Source organism: Natator depressus, chromosome 1, assembly GCF_965152275.1.
Source record: "Natator depressus isolate rNatDep1 chromosome 1, rNatDep2.hap1, whole genome shotgun sequence".
In the NCBI taxonomy this organism is placed as follows: domain Eukaryota; kingdom Metazoa; phylum Chordata; order Testudines; family Cheloniidae; genus Natator; species Natator depressus.
In genome coordinates, this window is record NC_134234.1 from 4,120,292 (window position 1) to 4,132,561 (window position 12,270).

Genomic DNA, 12,270 nt, shown 5'->3' on the forward strand with positions numbered 1-12,270 from the left:
CCCCTTTTCTCCCACACTGGTCCTTCCTGAAAAGTTTATACCTATCCATGACAGAGCTCCAGTCATGTGAGTTACTCCACCAAGTCTCTGTTATTCCAATCACATTATATATTGACTGTGCCAGGAGTTCTAATTCTTCCTACTTGTTTCCCTGGCTTCTTCCATTTGTGTACATGCACCTAAGATAACTATATAATTGCCCTACTTTCTCAATATGAATCAGGAGGCCTCCCCTGTTGCACCCTCTTCTTTGTGCATTCCCACTTCCTCATTTACCTCAGGACTTAATGTGGTAAATATTTAGCCAATGCTTATGAATGTATTCTTGTAGGATATAACACATAAGTGTGTATCTGCTTGTAATTGTATTTGGGTGTAATCAACACCAAGTTCCCTTTGGACTAATAAAGGAATTCTTGTGTGGAAACTTAGTTGTGCTAAAACTTAATAAACATATTAGGGAAATTATTTCCCATAATTGGCCTTTCTGGTCATATTGTGGAGGGACTGCAACCACTTTGATGAAGTCCTGAAGGAATGGTGGGAATGGCTGACTTACAAGATGGAGGCTGACACCCCAGTAAGTGTAGAACCAGCAGATTTGATAGGAATAGGGGAGGAAAAGATGATGCTGTGGAAGACACTTCCAGCCAGGTCAGTGGGTGTGCAATGACCCCAGCCCTTGATAGCATCCAGAATGCATTCACTCAGGGAGTGGCTATCTGGGCCCATGATACAATTTGGTACAAGAATGAAGGGTAGACCAGATGATTAGCCATGCCTAAGGTTAAGATTTTGTCACAGTTATTTTTAGTACAAGTCATGGACAGATCACGGGCAATTGTCAAAATTAACTGAAGGCCCCACCCTCTACCCACAGTGGCTGAGAGCTGCTGGGTCCTTGGCCACTCATGGCAGCTGAGAACCCAGGGGCCCTCACTGGCTGACAACTCTGGCTCCGCTGCCCAGGGTTGAAGGGGAAAATGTCAGAGGTCTCTGAAAGTCACAGAAGCCATGACTTCCTTAGCCAGGCCTCTGAACAACTCGCTGCGGTGAATGGGGAAGTGGTGGAACCCCAGGGACTGAGGCAGTGGCCGCACTTTGGGCAGGAGTCACAACAGTCCCTGACTTGCTCCAGACCGTAGACTTCTTCACCCCTGGGCTCAGAGTGTCAGCCGGCCGTTGTTTCGTGCTGAAGGCTGGCATGTCGTTGCCTCGGTAACACAGTTCAGGCTGTTCAATGCTTCTGTCCTTGGAGCTCCAGTGTTATCAGGTTCACAGGTAAGGCAACTTGCTAATTCATCAGACCTAAATGTTACTTATAAAGAAAGACCGCAAGCATGGATTGGTGACAAAGTCACCCTGCCAGATTAGTTGCCCTGAAGCCATAGTCCTAGTGTCCTGGCTATGAGCTAAATGAGCAAATAAGCTTATGAAATTCCTTTTGTGGGTGGCAATATCCCAACAAATCCTTCCTAACTGAGGACCCGACTTCACTTTACCCTTGTAAAGAGATTAAGAACATAGATTTACCATTGGAACAGAAAAGACACCAGGAAATAAACATAGTCTGATACATTCTTCAATTCAGAAATGGCCTCAAGACTTTGTGGGTGTTTGCTAGAAGAATTTTGTTAAATGCACAAGTACAGAGACAGCCTATACAAATAGGTGCAGCTGTGAGTGTTCAAACTGGGTGACTGAGTGTTATTGTTACTACCAAGCTTGCAGTTCAAATTACTGGTTCCATGACAGGGATCTTTCTGAGGTAGTGAGGCATGTGGGCTCCATCGACTATGAGGTCCAGCAGCCAGAGAAGGAAAAGGAAACTGAGATAAGAATATAAGAATGAGCTTATCCCGCACCTGGTGAGCCTTCCTGAGAATGCTCCAGACAGTCTATGGATAATGGCTGTTATGACCCAGCAGGGCAGGCAAGGGAATGTGACCAGACCACTGAACTCCATTTTGGGTACCTATATATTTCCACAAACCAGACTTGGAACTGTTTTTGGAACAAAGGATTCCCACCATATGTTAATGTTATATAAGTTTGGGTGCGACATCATCTATTTGTCTCCCTCACACCCCACACAAGAGAGCTCCTGGAAACGCCTGAGGAACAAAGACTGACCTGGGGGAAAAGCTGGTCCCAGGCTAAAAGGATTTCTAGCCTGTGTAAGGAAACCTGGTGAACAGCTTGTATCACAAGCTAGGGTGAGAAATTGTTCATTCTTATCCAGTCTATCTAGTATCTTATGCTTAGTTTACAATTTTGTTTATTTGCTAGGTATTCTGCTTTGATCTGTTTGCCAACACTTATAACCACTTAAAATATATCTTTTTGTAGTTAAATTGTTTTTTTTTTTGGGGGGGGGGGGAGGGTGGCTTTATTTAAACCAGTGTGCCTTTGAGTGAAGTGTGCCTTTGAGCTAGAGAAAATCTCAGCTTGGTTAGCACTGCTTTGTTGCATATCCTACCCACATTGAGGGAAGGGCAAACTCTATTAATGAGCTTACATTGGACAGATCCCTGTGCAGTGCAAGACAGTATAATTTGGGGATTACATTCCTGTGTGGGAGGGCAAACCTGGGGAGCTGGGAAATTGGCTGGTGTCTGCTGTTCGTTCTTGGGTAGGCCCTCAAGTAGCTCCATATGGGTTTGTATCACCATCTGCTGTCATGCTGGGTGATAACAGGGCCTGGTAAGGCTGTCTGTATCTCCAGAAAAACAGCGTGAACAGGGCCAGGCCAGTTGGGTAGTTAGAGGGATGCAGCAATTCCCACAGCTCCCAGACTGTACCCCAGGGGTGACAACCCATCACACTCATTCCCTCCAGAGCCCAAATTAGGTCCACAGCCACCTGTTTCACAAGCATGGGGAAAGGATTGTAGCCCAGACGAAAGATCCAGATGTAGCAGTTGTTTGATTCCTTTACCACTGTGTTTTCAGGGCACACCTACCTAAAATACCACCATACTCAAATAACCCCCAGGCAACATATCCAGGAAACTCCATGGCAGTTCCTTCATAAAATGTGGGATGACCTGTGAGATGACTTCCACATCATTTGGTCCTGGGAGTAGTGAAAGAATTGCACATTGAGTGGAGAAGTCCCATGGTACTAGTGCGGACGCAGGATAGCAGAACCTGTGTCTGCATCGATTTCTGAAAGATCAACACCTGATGCAGAGAGCAGATGAATTATTAGAAGAGTTGGGAGCTGAAAGAGATACATTCAACTTTAGATAATGGCAAATACCTTTGATGCCAGAATGCTGGGAGAAGAAAGCCTTTCCCACACGCTTTGGCTTACATCAATTCAGTATCACATCATTTGCCCTCAACAGAGTGGCAGTGACTTTTCAGAGGTCCCATATCTTGTGGCAGCATTCCCACACATAGTGCAGATGGCAGTACATTACACACAGAAAAGAAAGCCATCGCCGATTGCTATGCTGAAGAGTCTGCCACACTCAGTTTTCCCTAAAACTATGAGCGCCTGTTATAGGCGAATAATTTCTTTGCTCCTGGGAAAGGCTTTCAGGCTGAAGTTCTCCAGGGTCTATTTTCTTCTCTTCTCACTGCTCACAGAGCAGAGGGAATTATCCAGGAGCCCTGGCCAACCTGAGAGTCTGCAGGGAATATACAGGAGAATGATAGAGGTTGCTGCCCAGCACAGCGACTGTCAGACAAATGAGATTCATACACTCATTCTCAGGGCTCTGCCTTCCTGTCACCGTAAGGAGATTTCTTCTCTATGCTGGGTGGATTTCGGTGAGTTCCCATTTCTTAATGAAAGCTATTGGTGAGGGATTAGAAAGGGTTCCAGGGCCCAAACCAAGAACTATCTGGGCAGGAATTCAGCAGCATGGTACTTGAACTGTTTAATATTATGAGAAACACGAACGGATTTAACTACTACAGTCTTGTGGAACCATCAGCAATTAACAACATGGAAAAGCAGCCTCAGGAAGGTGTGTCTGGGTTTGTAACGGGCTGCAATACATTCAAGCTTTATGTCAATTTGAGGAAAATTTACTCAAGCTGGCTCCGTTCAGTCTCAACGTCCTCTCTCCCTCCCACCAGGTCTGTCCCTCTCCTTCCCTGCACAGGCTGAGCTACTGCTGGGGTTCCTTTAGCCCCTAGAAAGGCAATTCAGGGTGATTTCCTCCTTTTCCCTGGTGCAGGCCGACACTGAGTCTAACCTAGTCTGAGGAGATATTGCTGTGATCGGTCACTGTGGGGTCTGTCACTTGGTTTTGGTCCTGGGTGAGGGGTATCACGGTGTGGCCGGGCTGGAAGTTGTGAGAGTGGGGGACATACTGAACAGGCAGTCAGCAGTTTAGGTTGTGGGGGCAGGCAGGTGGATGTACACAGAGAAGTGCTGGAGGTTGTTGTGGGCAGGCAAGGGGGTGTACACAGAGAAGCGGTCAACACTGGTGGTTGTGGAGGCAGAGAGTGGGGAGTTCATGGACAGGTGAGTAGAGCTGCTGAAATTCAATTTTTCTTCGTGATGGTTGGCATTTCACTGGTGAAAGGAACCATTGTTCTTTGCTCCTCAGTTGTTTCAATCTCCCATCATATTTTGACCCCGTGTCCGTATTCTCCTTCCCCATTCCAGGTTGCCCTGATTCCAACAGCACGCTGGCCACCAGTGTCTCCTCCATGCTCCCCAGCCGTCCCTGGCTCCTACACATTCCAGGTTGCCCCACACCACACACAGCTCTTCCTCTGCAGTGGGTGAGGTGCCTCCTGTGACACCTTCTCCATTGTCCAGAGGGAGACCAGTGACTGTGTCTCACCAGTGAGAAATCTCACACAGGGAGTGGCAAATGCCAGGGCACGTGGGCTGCTGATCTTGGTGCATTCATACACAATGTGCATGGTTTCGGGGACTGCTGCACAGGAACAATGCACAAGCTGAGAAGTATGCACAAGAGTGGGCAACTCTGGGACATATCAGGGCCTATATAAACACCACTCATTTTCAGGAGCAACTGTCAGCTGCCAGAAGCAGTGGGCAACTGGAACACAGACATTAAACCCAGGATGCTCTGGGCCCATTTGTTAGCCACCTCTGTTAGTCATTAACAGCAAGGATTTCATGTGGTCAAGTCATTATTTTTCTCTCCTAAAACAATCATCCATGCAGTGCCTCAAAAGATCTCTCTTCCTCGTGAAATACACATCTAACGTAGCTTTCCCAGGTGCCATCGCCATGAAAATAATAAATGCCTTCCTTAATCTCAGGCACAAGCTTGCAGGCAAAATGCCTCCAGGCAACTCCTGGGGACATGTTAATAGATTCCCACGCCAGAGGGGATTGTGATCATCCAGTCTGTATAACACAGGCCTGAGGATTTCCCCAAAATTATTCCTAGAGCAAATATTTTAGAGAAACATCCAACCTTGATTTAAACTTTCTCAGTGATGAAAAATCCTCCAAGACCCTTGGTGAATTGTACCAGTGGCTAATTATGCTCACCATTTAAAAATGTACAACTTATTTCCAGGCAGAATTTCTTTAACTTCAACTTCCAGCCATTGGATCATGTTACACCTCTGTATGCTAGGCTGAAAAGCCTATTAGTAAATATTTCTTCCCTGTGTAGGTACTTAACAGACTGAGATTTCTGAGTCTATTTAGTTTACCAAAGATGGTTAAGGGGTGACTTGATAACAATCCATTGCTATAAGGCAGGTTTCCTAACCTTCTAATAATACTTGGCCTCTTCAGTATATCAACATCCATGTTTAATTTTAGGCACCAGAACTGGACACAGGATTCCAGAAGCAGTCGCACCAGTGCAAATACAGAGGTAAAATAAATTCTCTACCTCTCCTTGAGCTTCCCCTGGTTATCATTCCAGGAACACATTGGCTCTTTTTGGCTGCATGGTCACACTGGGGGCTCATGTTTAACAAATTATTCCTTCATACCCCCAAATCCTGTTCAGAGTCACTGCACTTCCCATGAGAGTCCCCCATCACGTAAGCATCATCTACATGTTCCTAGATGTAGGTATCTATCTATATGTTTATATTAGAAAACATATTGTTTGCTTCGACCCAGTTTACCAACCAATCCAGTAGCTTTGAATCATGGAACTGTCCTCTTCATTATTTACCGTCCCCAGATTTTTGAGTCATCTACAAACTTCATCAATATTCAGGCATGAGAAGGGTAAGCACCTGATTTGCTGACACGCTTCTGCTTACAATTGTCAGTTTACACCTGTAACTTATGTCTCAGACAAAGCTGGGTGCCAACATGAAACTGTGTCAACAAAAGACACAAGGGAAGTAACAGAGGTGCAGGCCTGTAGCCCTAAATACCAAGACTCTTGTGTCCTTTGTGCCCATTCTGTTGAGCACAGTCATAGCTCAGCATGATAATGCCTGTTTCCATGGTGGAAACTTGGCTCCTTTCGAACACAGGAATTGCATCGTGGATCAGACCTATGGTCCATCTAGTCCAGTGTCCTCTCCCTGACAGTAACAGCCCCAGGTGCTGGAGAAGAAGGTATAAGAAACCCAGCAGTGGATGGAGGGTGACCTATCCATCATGAGGCTGTCACCCTAATACCTCACAGCTAAAGACTAGCTCAGGCCCTGAAACACGTGGCTGTATAGGCTTTCCAAAATATTTATTTAGCTGTAAGTATTCTAACTGGATAATGTCACAATCCATGTCAATGTCCAAACCCTTCCTGATTATTACTTAGTTTGGCCTCAACTACCTCTTGTGGAAATGAGTTCCTCAGTCCAATGAGTCATTTAGTGAAGAAAGCATTCTTGATTTATCTGTTTTGAATTTGCCATTTTTCAGTTTTTTTGAATGTCCTCTTGATTTTGTGTTATAAGACAGGGGGAACAAATTCTCCATGTACTTTCTACCAGTCAGTATTTTCATAGAATCATAGAATCATAGAATATCAGGGTTGGAAGGGACCCCAGAAGGTCATCTAGTCCAACCCCCTGCTTGAAGCAGGACCAATTCCCAGTTAAATCATCCCAGCCAGGGCTTTGTCAAGCCTGACCTTAAAAACCTCTAAGGAAGGAGATTCTACCACCTCCCTAGGTAACGCATTCCAGTGTTTCACCACCCTCTTAGTGAAAAAGTTTTTCCTAATATCCAATCTAAACCTCCCCCATTGCAACTTGAGACCATTACTCCTCGTTCTGTCATCTGCTACCATTGAGAACAGTCTAGAGCCATCCTCTTTGGAACCCCCTTTCAGGTAGTTGAAAGCAGCTATCAAATCCCCCCACATTCTTCTCTTCTGCAGACTAAACAATCCCAGCTCCCTCAGCCTCTCTTCATAAGTCATGTGCTCTAGACCCCTAATCATTTTTGTTGCCCTTCGCTGGACTCTCTCCAATTTATCCACATCCTTCTTGTAGTGTGGGGCCCAAAACTGGACACAGTACTCCAGATGAGGCCTCACCAGTGTCGAATAGAGGGGAACGATCACGTCCCTCGATCTGCTCGCTATGCCCCTACTTATACATCTCAAAATGCCATTGGCCTTCTTGGCAACAAGGGCACACTGTTGACTCATATCCAGCTTCTCGTCCACTGTCACCCCTAGGTCCTTTTCCGCAGAACTGCTGCCTAGCCATTCGGTCCCTAGTCTGTAGCTGTGCATTGGATTCTTCCATCCTAAGTGCAGGACCCTGCACTTATCCTTATTGAACCTCATCAGATTTCTTTTGGCCCAATCCTCCAATTTGTCTAGGTCCTTCTGTATCCTATCCCTCCCCTCCAGCGTATCTACCACTCCTCCCAGTTTAGTATCATCTGCAAATTTGCTGAGAGTGCAATCCACACCATCCTCCAGATCATTTATGAAGATATTGAACAAAACCGGCCCCAGGACCGACCCCTGGGGCACTCCACTTGACACCGGCTGCCAACTAGACATGGAGCCATTGATCACTACCCGTTGAGCCCGACAATCTAGCCAGCTTTCTACCCACCTTATAGTGCATTCATCCAGCCCATACTTCCTTAACTTGCTGACAAGAATACTGTGGGAGACCGTGTCAAAAGCTTTGCTAAAGTCAAGAAACAATACATCCACTGCTTTCCCTTCATCCACAGAACCAGTAATCTCATCATAAAAGGCGATTAGATTAGTCAGGCATGACCTTCCCTTGGTGAATCCATGCTGACTGTTCCTGATCACTTTCCTCTCATGTAAGTGCTTCAGGATTGATTCTTTGAGGACCTGCTCCATGATTTTTCCAGGGACTGAGGTGAGGCTGACTGGCCTGTAGTTCCCAGGATCCTCCTTCTTCCCTTTTTTAAAGATTGGCACTACATTAGCCTTTTTCCAGTCATCCGGGACTTCCCCCGTTCGCCACGAGTTTTCAAAGATAATGGCCAAGGGCTCTGCAATCACAGCCGCCAATTCCTTCAGCACTCTCGGATGTAACTCGTCCGGCCCCATGGACTTGTGCACGTCCAGCTTTTCTAAATAGTCCCTAACCACCTCTATCTCCACAGAGGGCTGGCCATCTACTCCCCATTCTGTGATGCCCAGCGCAGCAGTCTGGGAGCTGACCTTGTTAGTGAAAACAGAGGCAAAAAAAGCATTGAGTACATTAGCTTTTTCCACATCCTCTGTCACTAGGTTGCCTCCCTCATTCAGTAAGGGGCCCACACTTTCCTTGGCTTTCTTCTTGTTGCCAACATACCTGAAGAAACCCTTCTTGTTACTCTTGACATCTCTTGCTAGCTGCAGCTCCAGGTGCGATTTGGCCCTCCTGATATCTTTCCTACATGCCCGAGCAATATTTTTATACTCTTCCCTGGTCATATGTCCAACCTTCCACTTCTTGTAAGCTTCTTTTTTATGTTTAAGATCCGCTAGGATTTCACCATTAAGCCAAGCTGGTCGCCTGCCATATTTACTATTCTTTCGACTCATCGGGATGGTTTGTCCCTGTAACCTCAACAGGGATTCCTTGAAATACAGCCAGCTCTCCTGTACAGACTTCTCTCCTATCCCCTCTTATTCATCTCCTTTGTAAGGTAACAATCCCAGTCTTTGCAATCTCTCTCCATATGAGAGATTCCCCAGCCCTTGATCATTCTCATTGCCCTTGCCTGAACCCCTGTATCCTAAAGTTTCCTGTGTGAGAAGCATGCCCTGGAGTACACAGAGGAGTCCACGGGAGGGTGAAATATTAATCTCATGGCAGTGTATTTTCTGTACAATTCCCCATTTCATTCCTCCTGTACCCCAATGTTTTGCTTAGTTTCTGTCCATGCTCATTCTGCAATTAGGTTTCAGAGTAGCAGCCGTGTTAGTCTGTATTCGCAAAAACGAAAGGAGTACTTGTGGCACCTTAGAGACTAATAAATTCTGTGATTCGGGTTTCACAGAGCTGTGTACCATGACCCCAGGACCCTGTCCGGCATTCATACAGTTAAATTAGAACTTTGTAAGTTGTGTGAGGAATTCAAGCTTTTGCTTCCAATGGGCGTACATGTTGCAGTTATTCACATTCAAATTCATCTGCCATCATGCTGCCCATTTACTTGGAAGTTAGTTCCCTGAGAGGACTTCTCTGGACTTGACTATGACTGAAATAATCTTTTGTCATCTGCAAATATTGTCACCTCACTGCTCACCCCCCTTTCTAGATTGGTAATAACTATAAAATATTTACTTTAGTACTTGTTATAAAGCGTGTAACCCCCCTCACCGTGCTTCTCTCCCTTCACAGGCACCTGAAGCATTTCCGAGCCTGATCAACACATCAATCATCTCATGGAAACTTTCAACCTCACCCCTTCTGGCCCTTCAACATTCATCCTATTGGGCATCCCTGGCCTGGAAGCTTCCCGAATCTGGATTTCCATCCCTTTCTTTATATTCTACATTATCAGCCTGTTGGGAAATGTCACCGTTCTGTTTGTTGTAGTGAAAGAGCAGACCCTGCAAAAGCCGATGTACCTGCTGCTCTGCATGCTGGCGCTCACAGATATCGGCATGTCTACCTCCGTGATGCCAAAGGCATTATGTATATTTTGGTTCAATTTGAAACGCATCACTGTGCGTGGCTGCCTCACCCAGATGTTCTTCCTTCATGCAGCTTCTGTTATGCACTCAGCCGTCCTCGTGACAATGGCCTTTGATCGCTATGTTGCCATATGTAACCCTCTGAGATATGCCAACATTGTCACCAACGCACAAATAGCTAAGCTAGGGCTAGTGGGTTTGATAAGAGCTGTTCTCTTCATTTTGCCCCTGGCCCTGCTCCTGAGCAGGCTGCCATTTTGTGCCAACCACATTATCTCCCACACGTACTGTGAGCACATAGCTGTGGCAAATATATCATGTGGGGACATCGCAGTCAATAGGATGTATGGCTTAATTATAGGATTTGTAGTCATCGGTTTAGACCTGACACTCATTGCCCTCTCCTACTGTCTGATCATCAGGGCTGTCCTTAGAATCTCTTCCAAGAAAGCCCACCAGAAAGCCCTCAACACCTGCACAGCCCACATCTGTGTGATGCTGACGTCTTATACTCCCTCCCTCTTCTCCATTCTGACACACCGGTTTGGTCAGGGCATCGCTCCGCAGGTTCACATCATCTTGGCCAACCTCTATTTTGTCATCCCCCCCATGCTCAACCCTATCATTTATGGAGCTAAAACCAAAGAGCTTCGTGACGAAGTGGGCAAATACACCTGCAGAGTGTGATCACCTGGGGCCACTGATTTTAAACCTGGGTGACAAGAGTGGGAAAGGAGATCTCCTCGTTAAACAAGGGTGCTCTGCCTCAATTTGGCTAAGCTCAGCAAATTGGAAGTTCACAGTGTGAGAACATCCTCACACCTAAGGTCTTATCACTCTATGACCAAGCACTGTTCTTTCGGTTGCTGAATTCCCTCTCTCTGATCATTCCCTGACTTCTTTCAGCGTCACCTGTCAGCCCACACCCCCCACACAGCCTGTCTGTTGGCCTTTCCATGACTTCCAGACCACCAGAATATACTGCAGCTTTCTGACTCATGGTGGCTTTCCATTAGTCACTGTATGAATAGGGCCTGGATCAGTTTGGATGAATGGAAGCAATGCTTTATTATCATATGTGCAGCAATCTTGTGAATAAAATGTACCTGATTTTTCTACGTCTAATCCTTCAGGAGGCCTGGAGGGGAAACTAATACAGAAAAGCTTCTGCAGGAATTGAGGACATTCTACTAGAGCTTGTTGGTGAGAGTTATGAAACTTTGTGTTTTTGAGAACTGGACCACTGTGTTTAACTACAACGTCATCTTTGGCTCAAAATCTTACCACTTTTAACAATTCATTTGGTTGTCGCTTTTCAGCTTGGACTTTCAAAATACACACTAACGTTCCCGCCTTCTAAGACATCAAAAATTGGTGTCAAAATTTCATGTTGGGGTTTGTCGTGAAACAGGGATGGCCACCAAACATCCTGGTGATTGAATCACTTGCAGAACTAAGTCCTTCTACTCTGCTCAGCCCTGCACGATGTTGATTGGCTGATCTCATTTTTGCCTTTGTTTTGTGGAGACACTGGAAAGTTGGAGCAGCAGTGGAAAGTTTTGCCAGTGGTTCACTGGCCTCATACTCAGGACAACCAAGTTGAGCAGTTTTGAACTGAGGTTCTCAAATACACAGATGCTGCTGAGGACAAAGTCTTTAGTGAACTTGGCTCATTTGCTCTGTTTTTGCTGTCACTACCTTCTAGCAATGCTGCAGCTGAAAGACTGCTATCTCAGCTGAACTTGATTGAAACAAAACTGCGCAAAAGGCTGGAAGAGGAACTTTCAGAAAACATGCTTTGTGTTAAGGCGTATATGCAACAACACAGAATTTGTTGAGAATAGTTTACGCCAATCAAAGAAATGATCGCACTGGTCATTGCTGATGCATGACTAGCAGCAGAAGCATTCTCCTTCTGACGAACACAGCAAGGATGAAATGTTGCCTTTTAGCAACTAACAGTAACAAACTAATTCAACTCAAAATATGGAACTTGAGTACCAGGATTCAATGCATTAGAAATAAATATAATTTTTTGTTTTTGCACTACATACATTTTGGGCTACTTTGGGGCTATTTTTAACATTTGCTATTTTTAGTCTGAAATATCTGCCAATCCTCAATCGGGATACAAGTACCAGCATTGGGGCTTTGAATGTGAATTTGATTTTCATCTCGCTTTGTTTTTAATGTGGATGAACTCCTGTTGGGTCTTGTATTATTTTTTTTTTAAAATC

At 45.4% G+C, this 12,270-nt stretch overlaps 1 protein-coding gene across 1 annotated transcript; it reads left to right on the top strand.

The window, feature by feature from the left end:
• Positions 1–9,781: 9,781 nt before the first annotated feature.
• On the top strand, positions 9,782–10,720 carry LOC141974919 (olfactory receptor 52P1-like). The gene has a single exon (XM_074935010.1). The coding sequence runs from the start codon at positions 9,782–9,784 to the stop codon at positions 10,718–10,720; it is 939 nt and encodes a 312-aa protein (XP_074791111.1).
• The last annotated feature ends 1,550 nt before the right edge of the window (positions 10,721–12,270 follow it).